The 16,816-nt window shown below is 47.8% G+C and overlaps 1 protein-coding gene across 1 annotated transcript; it reads right to left on the bottom strand.

Annotated features, from left to right (window-relative positions):
• Positions 1–2,150: 2,150 nt before the first annotated feature.
• Positions 2,151–16,200, bottom strand: LOC308275582 (sperm motility kinase 2B-like; the record flags this gene model as incomplete). The annotated part of the gene is made up of 4 exons (XM_080713944.1): positions 2,151–2,279; positions 8,340–8,453; positions 10,329–10,343; positions 14,833–16,200. The coding sequence occupies 4 exons, from the start codon at positions 16,198–16,200 to the stop codon at positions 2,151–2,153; spliced, it is 1,626 nt and encodes a 541-aa protein (XP_080570070.1).
• Between the last annotated feature and the right edge of the window lie 616 nt (positions 16,201–16,816).

Raw genomic sequence — 16,816 nt, 5'->3', positions numbered from 1 at the left:
GCCCCAGAACAGGGACATTCAGCGACATGCTTAGGCATTTTACCATATGGAAAAAAACGAAGAAAATGAAAAAGTTGCTATCTTCCTGGGATTTTGACAGAGACTTTGTCACTACCCAAGGGGATGCCGGGCTGTGTGATTGTCAAACTCATGCTGTGAATAGTAATAATAATTAATAATCCTTCCCCCTCCTCTTCTTCCTCTTCTTTTGACCTGTGTAGCTTCCACCTCATTAGTATCATTATTAACTTAATCCTTTCTTAAGCACTAGTAGGACCAACAAGTTAATAAACGGCAGGGAACGGTGCCACCAGCCAGTCTCCGGTGACAGCTGCTTAAGGTCCCGTTGTTACCAAGATATATTACCAATTAGGAAAGGCCAGCTGCCGGCTGGGGAAGGGGGGCTGCAGAGGCGGGGAGTTGTCTAACAAATGTGGTCATTTCTAAATCAGGACTGGAAAAAATTTCAGAGAAGAATAAGGCCGGGCGTGGCGGTACACTCCCGTAATCCCTGTACTTGGGAGGCTAAGACAGGAGGATCACAGATTCCAGGCCAGCCTCGGCCACTTAGCAAGACCCTGTTTCCAAATAAAAAGATAAAATATGGTTGAGGTTATAATTCAGAGAGAGAATGCCCCTGGGTTCAATGCCCAGTCTCTCGCTAAAATTTTAAAAAAATTATAAAAAAGAATAAGGGTATATTTGAATCCTTTGTCCACGCTTACTCTACTTTTTACTTGCTTATTTTTTTCCTGACCAAATCTTTAGGAGAGTGGCGGGCTGCCCAGGCTTGTCTGTTTTAAAGAGAGCTGTCTATCAACATATCCTACTTGAGATGAAGGACTGCGCTCTTCCAGTGCACACCCAGCTCAAATGTGCAGGCTGCTTGGGTGGTAAGGGCAGGACGGCCATCTTCACGGCGAAGAGACATTTATTAAATGTCCTCTGTAGCCGGGCGTGGTGGCGCACGCTTGTCATCCCCGCGCTTGGGAGGCAGAGACAGGAGGATCACGGAGGTTCGAAGCCAGCCACGCTGGCTTAAGAGACCCTGTTTCAAAATAAAAATATAAAAAATAGGTTTAGGAGTGTAGCCCGGAGGTAGAAGGGTTTCCAGGGACCCCAGTACCACCAAAAGAAAAAAAAAAAAATGTCCTCTGTATTCCAGCCCCTACTCAGCATCCAAGAAAACAGAAACAAAATGAAAGTCAGGGCTTCCTCCCGAGTAGATTATATTGTAAATGATAAGTCACATGGGCCACATAGACTCATTCTCAAGATATAAGCAATTTCAGATCCAAGTTCTCCAATTTTTTTTTTTTTTTGTGGTACTGAGGATTGAACCCAGGGGCATTCTAACTCCAAGTTCTACCCCCAGCCCTATTTTTTATTCTTTTTTTTTTTTTTTGGTGTGTGTGTGTGTGTGTGTGTGGTACTGGGGATGGCACCCAGGGGCATTCTACCTCCGAGCTACACCCCCAGCCCTATTTTTTATTCTTTATTCTGAAACAGGGTCTCACTGAGTTGCAGAGGGTTGCACTAAGTAGCTGAGTCTGTCCTCGAACCGCGATCCTCCTGTCTCAGTCTCCCGAATGCTGGGATTGCAAGCGTGTGCCACCACGCCCGGCTAAAGCTGTGTCTCTCTAAGTAGCTGAGGCTGTCCACGAACCACGATCCTCCTGTCTCAGCCTCCTAAATACTGGAATTACAAGTATGCACCACCACACCCAGCTGAATGTTCATTTTATTGAGATGTGGAAAGGGTAAGAGACATATTTTTTGTTGTTGTTTTATAAAAATGTCCAACCGCGGAGAATATCTTAAAGAAAGAGGTTCCTACCATTCCAAGAGGCAACTCTCAGGAACAAACCAGACAGTCTCCTGCTGTGGAATTCTTCTGGTGATAAATAGAGGACAGATGACTTATGGGTATATTATTAGCTGGCTTTGGGGAACAGAAGGAGCCCTTGTTCTCTGAGCCATCCCTCGGCCAGAGCTAATCCCCGAGCCAGGCCAGAGAGCTGCATTTATCCCTTCTGAGCTGGACAAAAATGTATTATGTCCCAAGAATGCAGGTCGGCTCTGAGGTAGTGAGCAGCTCCCCCCGGCGGTGCCTGGCGCTTCCTCTACGGCTCTATTCCTTCTGTTTGATGTCAGGTCCCACAGCCTGGATGCTGGGGCTCCCGGGCACACAGCAGCATTCCCAGAGCCGCTCTCTGCCAGGGCATGAAGTCAGCCTCCGTGAGCCCGCACTCCTGGATCAAGAGCTTCTCCGCGTCCCACTGTGAGGGGATTAGTTGTCACTGGAAATGAGGAACTGGGTTATTCTGAGCCAAAATGGTCCCCTGGCTCCGAGGTGACAGGTGGAGGTCTCGAGCCAGTTCCCAGAGCCCCAGGAAGAAATTCAAGCAAGAAAAGGCTGTGTGTGTGTGTGTGTGTGTGTGTGTGTGTGTGTGTGTGTGTTGCAGCACTGGGAATTAAACCCAGGGGTGTTCTACCTCTGAGATTTTAACCCTAGCCCAATTTATTTTTTAGGGTTTTTTTTTTTTTTTTTTGGTGATACTGGGGTTCCTGGAAGCCCTTCTACCTCCGGGCCCGGGCTACACTCCCAGACCTATTTTATATTTTTTTATTTGGAAACAGGGTCTCTTAAGCCAGCGCGGCTGGCTTCAAACCTTTGCGATCCTCCTGTCTCTGCCTCCCAAGTGTGGGGATTACAAGCGTGCGCCACCACGCCCCGCTAGTTTTTTGTTTTTGAAACACGGTCTACCTCTGAGATTACAACCCTACCTCAACATATGTATTTATTTATTTTTGTTTGAATAAGAGTCTAAGTTGCTGAGGGCCTCAGTAAATTGCTGAGGCTGGCTTCAAACCTGCAATCTTCCTGTCTCAGCCTCCCAAGTACTGGAATTACAGACATGCGTCACCACACCTGGCTTCATAATGTTCTTTTTAGCTCAATTCAACAATGTGCAATTTCCCTGATACTGTGATATAAATTCTCAAATGTGCAGGTAAATTCAGAGCGTAGTAAAGGAACAACCTTATTGAAATACAACGGTTAACACCTGGCTTCTCCCTTTTCTCTGTCTCTCTCGCTCTCATGTGTCTTATTTTGCGATACCATTTGGCATTACTGTAGCAGGCGTTATAAAACTTTACCCTGAGTTACCGAGTTTGTTTCTCCTAGGAGTAAGGAAGACTTCTAGAATGCCTTTTTTTTTTTAACCTGATCAACTTAACAATAATTCTGTATTGTGTTTTATGCAGTCCATATTCAAATTTGCCCACTTCTTCCAACAATTGGGTAACTGGGTTCCCTCTCCCCCAGATTAGAATCAAAACTAGTTTTAGGCATTATACATGGTGGTATGTATGTCTCTTTGGTTCCTTTTAGTCTAGAACATTCCTTCCATCTTATTATTTTTTTTAATTACTTTCCTTAGTAATATACAAGTGCTCATTTCCTCAGCACTTTTTATGTGCCAGGCACACATAAACACTGAGGAGATACCGGTGGAGGCAGTTGCCTGCTGCCTTCATGGCGATACCGAGTTTCTTACCGGGTCCTTGTCTTACCGAGTCGAAGAATCAAACCCAGAGACACCAGAAAAGTGGAAGTAGGAGGTTTATTCTAAAGGAGTGAGCAAGAGGAGAGGCAGATCACCCCTGGGGCCACGGCAGAACCCAGAGTGCAGTGGGGCTTTCAGCTCTGCGTAACCTGGGCCAAGGAACATCACTGTAGAGCGCTCTAGCAGTCATGGAAGCACACCCAGGCCTCGTACTGCACGGATCCCCCCGCCTCTTCCTTCAGTGCAGAGGGTTAGCTGCTTGCTGAAGCTCCTGCTCTCTATTTATTAACATCCCCAGCCCTTTTATTTTTTATTTTGAAAGAGTGTCTTGCTACATTGCTCAAAATGATCTCAAATCTGCAGTCCTCCTGTCTCAGCCTCCCAAGTGCCTGGGTTACAGGTACAGGCTACCATGTCAGGCTCAGCAACACCTCCCATTGATTAGGACTCACCGGTACAGTATTTGACCCAGATACCAGTATTTTATCCTCAAGATGTGATGCTGGGATTAACGATTTGACCTGATGCGGTTTGAAGGTGGCAGTGACCTCTCTACCAAAAGAAAAGGGGATCCTATTGGTCGAGGAGGTGTACTATCAAAACTGAGGCTTTAACTGTCCCCTCTGGTCATCTGTGATGGAAGCCTAATCATGGCCCCGTGAGAGCGAACAATTGCTGCCTTAGACCCGGATGGTGGGATTAGGTGTGCCAGACTGTCGGTCTGCAGTTTCAGCTTTGCAAGACAAAAAAATACTTTTCAGAACAGATGTGCGACATGTAGATTATAGGTAAATACGCCTAACACACCTGAACTGCACACTTCAAAATGGTCAAGATGATAAGTTTTGTCTTAAGTCTATTTTGCCACATTAAAAAAAAATAAACTATATAATGTGCTGCTTGCTTCCACCTATCCTGAAGACTAACAGAAAGAGAATCACAGTCTCAGCTTGAAAGCCTCAAGTCAAGGTCCAATTAGGGAATCGGGGAGGTGCTCTGAAGCCTAAACAGTATCTTATCATCGGGGCTTATGGAACTTGAACTCAGGCCCAGATTTACTTATTACAACTTGTATAATTATAATGTTATCTGAATGGACAGAGCAAGCAGGTTCCTACATAAGAATTAGAGTGGGATGGAGTGTGTCCAAGAATGGGCAAAGGGGCCTTTGGATGGATCTGAGGACGGTGACAGGCCCTCTATTTGCTGAGGTTGCAGTGAATCCTGTTGAGGGAAAGGATTCTCTGATTGAATCACTTGCTGCTGGAAACAGAGGGGCCCTTCATCTCAGTGGGGACCAGCCGTGCACCACAGTGAGAGGGCTCTGACCAGGGATGTCTGACAGGGCAGAGTCGCTCACGCAGCCCTAGGGAGGACATTCAGGTCACCTCACTGAAACACCTGTTGACCTGTGTGATTACAGCCACCATAAGGCCAGGGAGCCACAACCTGGCTTCTGGATAACAAGCAGAGCCATAGCTTCCTGCACATGTCACTGAGCCAGAGTCCCTGCAAGGAGGGGGTCCAGCTTCCCCTGGGAAAAACCTTGCTCCATGACCCCTTACATTTTCCTTTAGACCTTCCCTATCCATCAAGTGGAATACCCTTGCAAAAAGGGAAGGAAATACGAGAAAGCAGCCTGGAGATTGCTGGTTACAAGGCTCTAGACCCATGCTGGGACCCATCCAGATACCTGGGAATCCAGGATGACACTGAGTCTCCCTGGCCAGAGTGAGAGTTTCAGGAGATCAGTAAAGAAACAAGTTCTGCCACATCCATCTCTCCCTGCTGAAAGAGATGCCATCAGTAGCTGCGAGGTTTCCCTCCTGGACTCCCTGACCCATGGAATGAAGATTATAACCATAGAAAGAGCCCTGCACATAGCCCGCAAAGTAGTCCAGGAAAAGCAGTTTCAGATGCTCTGGGGGGTCCAGATACTAGCCCCAGTGGGAGTCTTGACAGGCCCTGCGGGGATCGTGGTTTAGATCAAGTCACCCTTTAACTGACCTGTCAGACCTTTTCAGAGAACATTTGGGAGACTCTGTGGATTCCTGTAAACCTAACTCTTGAAGCCTCCAACTGCAGCCGCTGCCCCAGATATGATCTCTTTCCTCCAGCAATTCAATAAAACCGACTCTTGAAGTGCACTATTTAGCTGCTAACACTCTTTAAACCAGCTAGGGGTGTCTAGAAGACTTGGCGAGCTGTCAAGTGGCAAGGCAGAGGTCGGCTTTACTGCCAAACTCAGGGCTGTGTCATCCCCTGTGGCCCCAGTTCCAAGGCCGGAAGCCCCAGGTAAAGGCGTGGAGAATTTGGGGTCTGGTGGCCCATTCCAGGGTCACAGCTAGCCATCCCCTTGTATGTCCTCACATGGTACAAAGATGGACAGAAGTCTCTCCGGGGCCTTTGCCCTCGTGACCTAATCACCTCCCAGAGGTCCCGCCTTCTAAACCATGAGTGTAGGGGTCAGAGTTCCACAACTGAAGTTTGGGGACACACAGAGTCGGTGGCACTTACGGTCTTACACCAATTTACAGTGAATATAATACTTTGCCCAAATGGACACATGTGTAAAAGAAAGGATGGGGAAAAAAATGAGCAACAGCAATTCTGGGGGAAGAGCCCTGAGGCTGACCCACAAGCAGGTTTCAGTGTGTGGATATCTGTGAGTGGACCTTCGCCAACCATGGCGCCCTGGAGAGATGGTCCTCGGAAATCAGGTGGACCACGGTTGATCCGTGAACAGCACTTGTTCCTGACACATCTCGGTGTTTGCTGAGGCCTGTGTGAAAGTGACCGTGCTGCAGGAGACTGTGCCCTGCAGGACCTGGACAGCAGGCTTCTCAGAGCGGGTGATCTAGTGAAGGGCCCATTCAACCTGCCAGTAGCAGAGACCATCCTGCCACCGAGAGCCATCTCTCCTGGGAGCAGCAGCCAGCCACCTGTGGTGGGTTGATTTTTCTGGACTTTCCACCCCGTGCTTTGTCTTTGCACAATTATCTGAAGAAGGATGGGCTTTCCCTGTTCTCCAGCACCACCATATCAGGCTGAAGAAGGCCACATTCTCTGTAACAGTTTGAGAGGTCGCCCTGGGTTCTTATTCTTAGCTAGTTTAGAAAAAAAAATAGCCAGGACAGCACTGCTGCAAGCTTAAGCAAAAGTTTATTACTACAAAGACAAAACAAAGGGACAATCAAAGCACTTTATCAGAGGGACATCGGAATGCCTTGAAAGTCAGACACTGAGGTCTCTGAACACAGAACATTTGTTATAAGGATTTATTATCTCCTTCCTCCCATCCTGCTTAGCCAGTAGTCCTCTTTTCCTACCCAAAGTAGGTGCAGGCACACCCGTTATCTCTGCTGTGGAAGCCTTTTCTGTTAGATCTCTGATCAAAATGTGTTACTTGGTTAGCAAGGTCAGAGACTACATGGTACGTGCCTGCTTTGAAGTTTAAGGCACATACTGTCCACCTGTGTCCTTGGTGAGTTCTCGGCCTTTTCCGATCTCTGTCTGCCAGAAGTTATTTATTATGTTGAAATTTTGTTTTATAATAAGAAAAGAAAATACAGGAATATAGTCGTTTAGAGTATGGAGGTTTGGGGCTATAACTATTTTGTGTAATTAGTAATTAATATTGCGTTAATATAGCTTGCTTTTCTCCCTTGACTTTAGTCTAAACTGTTGTGAGAGTCTATATGATTCTTAGTGTAGGGGATCTATTCTATATTTTAATACTCTGTGTTCATACGGGTTAACAGCCAACTTTTAGCTGACCAAGGTCATCCTTGGCTGCAGCCCTTGGTTGAAAACTTAGAGACAGAAAAGGATTTTACTGTTTATCCTAAGTATGAAAACTTGCTCTTATTAGCAATTAATACAGCTCTTATTAACAATCAATCCAGGTTCAATGCCCATCATTCTCCACCTTGGTATTCCATAATCTATGATATCCACTGGGAATACTTTCTTCTCCAGCAAAAGAAAAAATAGAGCCTCAGTGGGCTGGGACCGCGGCTCCCCTGACTCTGCCACATCTAGAAGCTGTTTGCTCTGAGGAAGTTTGAAATGGCCTTTTGAAGACTCAGAGCCCCAGGAGGAGACCACACTGGGTAGGTCTGGAGCGTTGTATCAAAAGTGTGTTGCAGCCGGTCGTGGTGGGCACGCTTGTAATCCCCGCGCTTGGGAGGCGGAGACAGGAGGATCACGCAGGTTCGAAGCCAGCCTCACTGGTTAGGAGACTCTGTTTCCAAATTAAAAATGTGTGTGTGTGTGTGTGTGTGTGTGTGTGTGTGTGTGTGTGTGTGTGTGTGTGTGTGACAACTCTTTGCACTAGCATGGTGCCCATGAGTTGCTACTTTTCACAAAAAAATTACCGCACACTTAGCCGGTTAACGTAACACTCGTTTATGGTCTTAAAGCTTCTTTGGATAAGAATTCAGGGCACAACTTTACTGAGCCCTCTGTAAAGATGCCACTCAGGCTTGAACTGTGGCCGGGGCCTCAGAAACTCAGGGCTCCTACCCACTGCCAAGCACCTGTGTTTAGCTGGTCATATTCATTCCCTTGCATGTACAGAACTCACCAAGATATGTCTCCTCCAGGCCAGCAGCAAAAAACAGCTCTACCTTCTAGACTTTCTAGAAAGGGCCCGCCATTTAATAAGGCCCGGCCCACTGATGGGCTTCAGATTAGCTCTAGATATTTTATTAGGGACCTTTATTATATAACAAAAATTTTCTTTGCTTTCGTCACATGTAACCTAACCATAGGCTTGTTATCCACATCTCCAGGCAACACCCATCCTTCCAGGGGGACGAGCCATCCTCCAGCTCTGCCAGCCACAGAGTACAGGATCTGAGCCAAGAGGAAGGTTTCACTCTAGAAAGAAATGCAGAAGGGAAAGGAGCGCAGGAAGCGGATTTCTGCTCAGTGGCAGAGGCTATGGTTTCTACATAGCCACGGAAGAACCAGCACTCCAGGTCATAAAAATCTCCCATTAGCAATGAACCGTAAAATAATGAAAACAGGGATCCAAAAGCATAGACACTAAAACACATCAAAAAGAAACTGGGACACCTGAAAGTGAACCTGCCTAGCCATTTTATTTTTTGCTTAAGAGAGAATTAGTAATAGATAGTTATGCGTGTAGGTGTCTATGTATCCCTTTATAGTTTGAAATTGTGGCTGATTAATAATGTTGTGTGGGCTTGGCCAAATGAGTAATGGCAGGATTCACCACGGTAGAGTCATACAGAATAGCTTCACTGCCTTGAAATCCCATGTGCTCGAACTATATTAGTTTTCTTCTAAACAAAAGATATTTTTGTCATGAAATGTCCCTAATCAAAAATAAAGAGTATGGTGGGACCATATTTCCATTCCCAGGCAAGTCAAGACATCCATACTCGTCTGAAAATGGGTTTATTTATTTATTTATATATATATTTATTTATTTATTGCAGGTCTGGGGATGAAACCCAGGGCATCCGACCTCAGAGCTACACCCCCAGCCCTATTTTTTATTCTTTATTTTGAATCAGGGTCTCACTGAGTTACAGATGGTCTCACTAAGTAGCTGAGGCTGGCCATGAACTGCCATCCTCCGGTCTCAGCCTCTGACATGCTGGGATTACAAGTGTGTGCCACCACGCCCAGCTGAGATGGGTATATTTACAGAGATTGCTTTTAGATGATGTGCACTGCCCTGTGTGGTGATCAAAAGATAAAGGATTGTAGCCAGGTGTGGTGGTGCACGCCTGTAATCCCAGGACTTAGAAAGAAATAAAGGCTGCCGGGCGTGGTGGCGCACGCTTGTAATCCCCGCGCTGGGGAGGCAGAGACAGGAGGATCGCGCAGGTTCGAAGCCAGCCGCGCGCGCTGGCTTTGGAGACCCTGTTTCCAAATAAAAAAAATGTAAAAATAGGTCTGGGAGTGTAGCCCGGAGGTAGAAGGGCTTCCAGGAACCCCAGTACCACCAAAAAAAAAAAAAAGAAATAAATAAATGCTGGGGGTCAGCTCAGAGGTAGATTGGCCCTGAATTCAGTCCCCAGTACCAAACATATAAGTTTGTATAGACACACACACATACATGCTGAGTCTGGCTGTAAATCTACAAACCTCCTGTTACAGCCTCCCAAGTACTGGGATTACAAGTGTTGCCACCACAGCTGGCTTAGTAAAGCCAGATCATTCTAGGACAATCTGTGTGTGTATATATATATAATAGGTGTTGAATGCTTTTATAAAATCATCAATTCTTTCTACTAATGATGGTCAGATGATCAATTTCAAGCCTCCCTGGGAAGCACACCCATTTTATTTGGCTGAGTAAATTATGACCAAGAGGACTGAAGGGAAGGAGTCAGTGACCACAAGGTGCAATTCCTCAGGACAAAAATTATACAAGCGGTAGACACTCAACAGCCTGTGTCTGTGTTTAGTGACCCCCTGCGGAGATGGATCCTCTAACATATCGTCTAAGAAATTGCTTCTGAGGAATTGCTGAGCCATTACGATCTTTCATTCAAAAGCAGAACCTTGAAGTCCACTAACTCTAGGAATTTTCAAATCTAAATGAGTAGAATATCAAAGAGTGTCTTGACTATTCTTGTGCCAAGACTCTATCAATGATCTCTCCAAATTGAATAGTTTTTATTAGTAAGAGTATTGCTCAGTCATTTACTCACAGAAATAAAGACGCATGTAGTTAGAGTCTAACGTGGATTAAAAGATAATCCAACCAACACTACTCACCTTCCCGAGGATTGCCTGAAAAAGATGAGGGAAATTAATAAATAACAGTGTGAAGACAAACTCCAAACATATGTAGTGACGAATTCTGTCTTTTTGTGGAATCCCAATGCACACAAATAGAGAAAATCCACAGAGAATCTCCAACACTCTTACCTCCTGTTTATTGGCTGTGCTTAAGGGGGAGAAGAGATTCCTGGAAGACCCTGGAATCATGTATATATACATTTGTGTGTGTGGTGCTGGGGATGGAACCCAGGGGTATTCTACCTCCGAGCTACACCCCAACCCTATTTTTTATTCTTTATTTTGAAACATGGTCTCACTGAGTTGCAGAGGGCCTCACTAAGTAGCTGAGGCTGTCTGCGAACCACGATCCTCCTGTCTCAGCCTCCCGAAGGCTGGGATTACAAGAGTGCGCCACCAGCCCGGCTTCATATACATATATTTTCATTCTCACGCTGTTGCTGTATACATCAAGGAGGTGCCAAGCTGGTACCTCGTAGTGACAGCCTGGGTTGTACAGCGTGCAACATACTCAAATTTTGTTATTGTTTTTGTGGTACCGGGGACTGAACTCAGGAGCATTCTACTTCAGAGCTACACTCCCAGCCCTGTTTGTTTGTTTCTTTGTTTTGTTTGTTTGTTTTTCTGTACTGGAAATGGAACCCAGAGGCATTCTACCTCTCAGCTACACCCCTAGCCCTATTTTATTTATTTATTTATTTATTTATTTATTATTTATTTATTTATTTATTTGCAATACTGGAGATAGAAAGGGGCATTCTACCGCCTAACTACACCCCAGCCCTATTTTTTATTCCTTATTTTTAAACAGGGTTTTACTGAGTTGCAATGAGCCTCACTAAGTACCTGACGCTGGCCGCAAACCTGGATCTTTCTGTCTCAGCTTCCCAAATGTTGGGATTACAAGCGTGTGCCACCAGGCCCGACTGTTTGTTTGTTTGTTTGTTTGTTTGTTTGTTTTGAAACGGGGTCTCACTAAGTTGTAGAGGGCCACAGGAGGTTGTTGAAACTGATCATAAAACTGTGATCCTCCTGTTTCAGCCTCCCAAGTACTGGGATTACTAGAATGTGCCACCATGCCCAGCTTAATATTTTTATGAAGAAAGTTAAAAAAAACACTCCCAAACCAAATTTCTCTTAGTTTAACTTACAGAACTCCAAAATTATAGTGATTTCCCTGAATATTCATTTACAAAGAAATGAATCAATTTAGGCATGGTGACACCTGTAATCCTTTTACATGGGGGGCAGAGATAGGAGATTCACAGGTTCGAGGATAGCCTCAGAACGTAAAGAGACTCTCATCAAACTAGTGAGAGGCTATTTCAAAATAAAAATAAAAATAGGGCTGGGGGTGTAGCTTGAAGGTAGAATTCCCTTAGGGTCAATCCCTAGCAAAACACACACACACACACACACACACACACACACACACCCCACTCAAAAACAAAAGCAAAAATCAAATAGATCTCCTAAGAACTTTTTATAAATTAAGACATTTCAGTTATATGCGAAGTTAAAATCTGTTTCACTCACATTTACTGGTATTTTATGGTTAAGAATAGTTAACAAGAAAAAAAAATTAATTGCTGCCTACCAATAATTCTCAGCCTAGGGAAAAATATACTTGAAAATATCAATCTACGGTTCATTTTTTTTTTTAGTCTAAAGAGTAAATTTTCAGAGACTAAGCAAGACTTCGAAACACTTTAAAGTTTTGCTACTCTTTTTCTATAAACAGACTTCTGTTGGCGTACGCTTTCACTGGCGTTAGGCTTCACGTGACACACACGTACATGAGCACAGTCTCTGGTGTGTTTCCTCTGGATCGTCTGCTGCTCCTCACACCCCCATGGCATTGGTAAGATGGGCGATGGCACGTTTACAGATGGAGCGAGCACTATTTGAACCATTTCCCGCACACTCTCCCACGCCATCGCTGTCTCCTCCCTGCCCCTCCACTGCTCTACGGGACCCTCTTCCATGTCTAAAGCCCCTTTTTATTTTATATTTTGAAACAGGATCTGGCTGCGTTGCTCAGGCTGGCCTCAAATTTACAACCCTCCTACCTCAAAGTCACTGGGATCACAAGCACGCACAATCCTACCCACCAGCCAGTGCTTTGAGCAAGATAGTTTAGAATTCTGCGGTATCAGCATGGTGGCTGGGACAGGAGGATTGCAGGTTCGAGGCCAGCCTCAGCAACTTAGTGAGACTCTATTTCAAAACAAAGAGTAAGAAGGGCTATGAGTTTCACTTGGAGGTAAAGTGCCTCTGGTTCCAAATCAATCAATGAAAAATAACCCCCCCCAAAAAATAATCAAGCAAAAAGATCTCTTCCTGCTTCCCCACATAATGTACATGTGTGGTTTTTATGACCAAAGGGTGGGGAAAAAAATCCCTCAAACCTATCATTTCTTGGCGAGAGGTTGAGTCTGCAGTTGGTTTCCACTGAATCCTATAACTACCTGGTCCCAGCACCTGTGGTCCCCCCACTTAACACCCGACCCCTCCTGCTTCCCCATTTCCCCAGCCCCTGAAAACACGCATCAGTCTTAACCATCCTGCAAAGCTGGGGTCCCCAACACCACGGCCCTTCTTGCTCCCATGGCTGCCTCGCCTCTGACCCCCCTTCTGCATCCCCGAGCCTTGGTCAGGGACACAGGGACCACTCTAGTGTTTTAGGCAGAAGGAAATATGGCTGAGGGGCTGGGCGCTGACATCACAGAGCAGAGCAGGGGCCACCGCCACCCAGGTTTACGACCAGAGCTGTGGTCAGAAAGCCAGGAAGCACCATGTCCACCAGCGGCCAGGACATTGCTGCTGACACCGCAGCTGCCCAAGCCCCACAGGCTGCCTCCCTCACACAAGAGGAGAGTGGCCAGCGCCCAGAGGCTTCTAGACCCCGCTCAGATGCAGCAAAACCTAAACCGTCCCTGGAACCCAGGCGGCACAGGAGTCTGTGAAGTGTGCGTCCAGCTGTCCAGCCTCAGGGACAGTGAGGAGAGACAGCGGGGATGGAAATGGCGCCGCATGCTACAGGCATAGATGTAATTGCTCACGGTTTACTGAAGATCTCGGAGTCTAGTCCACGGCAGGCCTGGTTCCCTGTGCGGGGCTCAAGGCATGGCGTATGAAGGCAGAGGGAGGGTGAGAACAGGGCCTCTGCTCTCACATCATGGAGGCCAGAAGCCAGCTAGCAAGCCAGCAAGCAAGGGGATTCAAAGACAAAAGTCCCCAGGCCACGCCCAGGTCCACCCAGGCCACGCCCTCCTGCCTAGGTCGCCGCCCAGGAAACCATCACAGTGGATGCCACTGATGAGATTACCACCACGTGACTCAGGGACACCAACTCTGAACCAACACAGGAGCTCTTCAGGGGTCTGTCTATACCTAAGCACAGCATGGTCGTTGGCACCTGTCATGGGACGCCTTCTACGAGACTCCTCATCCTCCTGGACACTCAGCCATCCTGAGCTGGTCTCTCCTGTCCCTCCCACCGCCCTCTGAGTAGCCACGTTCATTCGTCCCCTGACACATCCCTCCCCTCCCCTGTCTCTGGCTGTCAGCAGTGTGTGAGAGCTGGGTATTTCCTGCAAACATCTCAATAGAACGCCAAAACTTATTTTACTTTTCAGAAATTTCTCCCACGCCCAGTTTTTATTTAATACAGGGAATTGAATCCAGAGACGTTCTACCAGATACACACCTCGCTAAGTTGCAGAGGCTGGCTTCAAACCTGTGATCCTCCCTCAGCCTCCCAAGTACTAGTACTTGAGAGTACTAGCACACCTGGCTAAGCCTCCATTTCTGTTCAATGACTTTCCCCTCTATCCCTGGTTTGAAACCTTCCAGCTTCAACATTCCTTGAGCGCTGCCACTGTGAATTATGCTACTAAAAATTTACTCAATCTGAAACTTACAGTGAAGAAGGCATCATATATTTTACATTTCCCACCCCTAAAGAAGTTGAGAAATTTAAATTTAAAAAAGCTTTTTATGTGTGTGTGTGGTGCTGGGAATTGAACACAGACAGGACAGTCTACACTCCCAGGCCAAATTTTTTTTTGGTGTTAAAGTTTGTTTTTAAAGATCACCATTCAGGGGCCACTCTAATATAAGATTCATGTAAAACACGAATAAAGAAGCATCACACTATTATACAATTCAAATGAAACAATTTATTAATAATAATTTCGGGAAAAGGCTTGTTTCCTGGGGAAAGTCTGGGTCCTCCCAGGCGGGGCCTCTCTCAGGGATCTGTGTGGAGAAGCCCGGGCAGTTGGCAGTTGGAGCGCGTCGACCTGCAGCTGAGTCCTCTCTGGGCGAAGTCCTGATCCTGGGTGCTGGTTCATCCACCTGGTGTTCCTGGCGCGACTTTACTTCTGAAGAATCTGGGAAGCTTCTGCCCCCCTCCCTCGGGACCGACTCTGTTTCTGAAGGGTCTGGGCCGCCTCTGGCCCCCTGTCTCTGGAGCCACTCTGTTGGCTCCGGGGGCCAGGACGCAGCAGCAGCAGGCTTGGAAGAAGCGGGCCACAGTCCTGGTGACCCGCCTCCATCCCTGGGAGTGGGGAGCTGTGCTGGGAGCAGAGGGCCTCCTAGGAGGGCAGCTGGGGGGCCTCCTGGGCGGGCAGCTGAGGGCAATGGCGGGCAGGCTGTGTGTTCTGCCCTCCGGCCTCCACTGTGCATCCTGGGAGGCCAGGGACTGGGGTCTGCGGAGTTCTGGCTGGCTGGCTGTCCTCTTGGGTGGTAACAGGTAGGCTGAGGGATCTTCTGGGGTCGGAGGTGGCGCCACACACCGAGCCTCTGGCGGGACCTGGACGTGGCGCACTGCCCCGTGGCGCCCATGGTGGAGGATCATCAGGTAGGTCCCCATGGCGGAATTAAAAGTCCTGTTCACCACGGCCAGCCAGGTGTCTCGCGGGTGGTACCCAAAGCAGTGCATCACTCCGAGGACTGCCACGTTGGGGCGTTTGGGGAGTGGGTCCCTGGGGGGAGATGAGTACTCCTTACCCAACTGGAGCCACGGGTGCTCCAGGACGTCGGCCATGGTGGCCCGCGACCTGGGGTTTTCGGTCAGAAGATTGAGCAGGAGTCTTCTTGACCAGCCGGTCACATAAGCGGGCAGGAAGTAGTCTTCCCACAGGCTCCGGTTCAACAGCCGCTCCTGGAAGTCCCGGCCTTCGAATGGGCCGGAGCCTATGAACATGAAGTAGAGGACCGCCCCCAGGCTCCAGAGGTCTGCGGCTGTGCCGTAGGCTTCGCGCATGCAGACCTCTGGAGCAGAGTAGCCCTTGTTGCCGCAGAACTCGGTCACCGCTTGCCCAGGCCTGAAGTGGCAGGCCAGCCCAAAGTCGATGACTTTGGCGTTAGTGTGCCAGTCCAGGAGGATGTTGTACGGCTGCAGGTCCCTGTGCAGGATGTGCCTCTGGTGCAGGTAGTTCACCGCATCAACCACCTGCCGGAACAGCCTCCTGGCCTCCTTCTCCTGCAGCACACCCGAAGCCCGCACGTACTGCGCCAGCTGCCCCCCGCTCACGTGCTCCATCACCAGGTAGACGAACTTGCCGGTGACCAGGACCTCGAACAGCTGGACGATGTGCGGATGCTCCACTGCCTTCAGGATAGCCATCTCCCTTCGAAGATAGTGCCTGTGCCTACGTGCAGGCAAGGCCTTCACAGCCACCTGGACGCCCGTGAGGATATGGCGGGCCAGTCTCACCTGGCCAAAAGCACCCTCGCCAATGTCCCTCAGGACCACATAGCTGTCCTTGAGGCCATCCTCAGGGGTCGAGCTGGCTGGGAGGCCTGGCCCGGCCTCTCTACGCTCTCTCCTCCCACACTCCATCGCAAGCTGTAATAACAGCTAACGACGCTATCTATACAAACCAACAACAAGAAACCAATAAACAATCGTACAGCAAAATAACAAACCCAAACCAACAAACGTACACGCAAAACAACAAAGCCCAAAGCGAAACGAACAAATCAGATCAAACGCCACCAACCGCCAAATCTCTAACTGTCTGGGAGTCCTGCAGGACAAAAACCCAGCGGCGGCGAGGGCCTTATATAGCCAGGCCTGGAGACTACATCACAGTGGCTCCTGTGAGCTCACGTGGCGGGTCACGGCTGGGCGTGGCCCTCTGTGCCCGGCTCGCCTTGGGCCCCCAGCACCTTTCTCATTTTAGTAAGAATAAGGGGGACTTTTTTGCTTTGGTGGGTTATGGAGGCTGAGGCTTGCTTGTTTAGAAATTAAAATTTATGGGATGCTGCAATGCTCTTTTTTCACTATGAGTGAAAAAAGTCTAATACTTTTTGGCTTTTAAGGCCCTCATCGTATCTACACTGAAGGTATTCAATGTTGATACCTTTCAACTTGAAATGGTTGGGGTCAAAGGAACGGTAGCTCACCACTCACATCGTGATAACAACACTCTGTTCTCGAAGACACCTCAAAGCAC

This window comes from Muscardinus avellanarius (genome assembly GCF_963383645.1).
Source record: "Muscardinus avellanarius genome assembly, chromosome: 16".
NCBI lineage: Eukaryota > Metazoa > Chordata > Mammalia > Rodentia > Gliridae > Muscardinus > Muscardinus avellanarius.
This window is presented reverse-complemented; position numbering and strand designations above follow the sequence as displayed.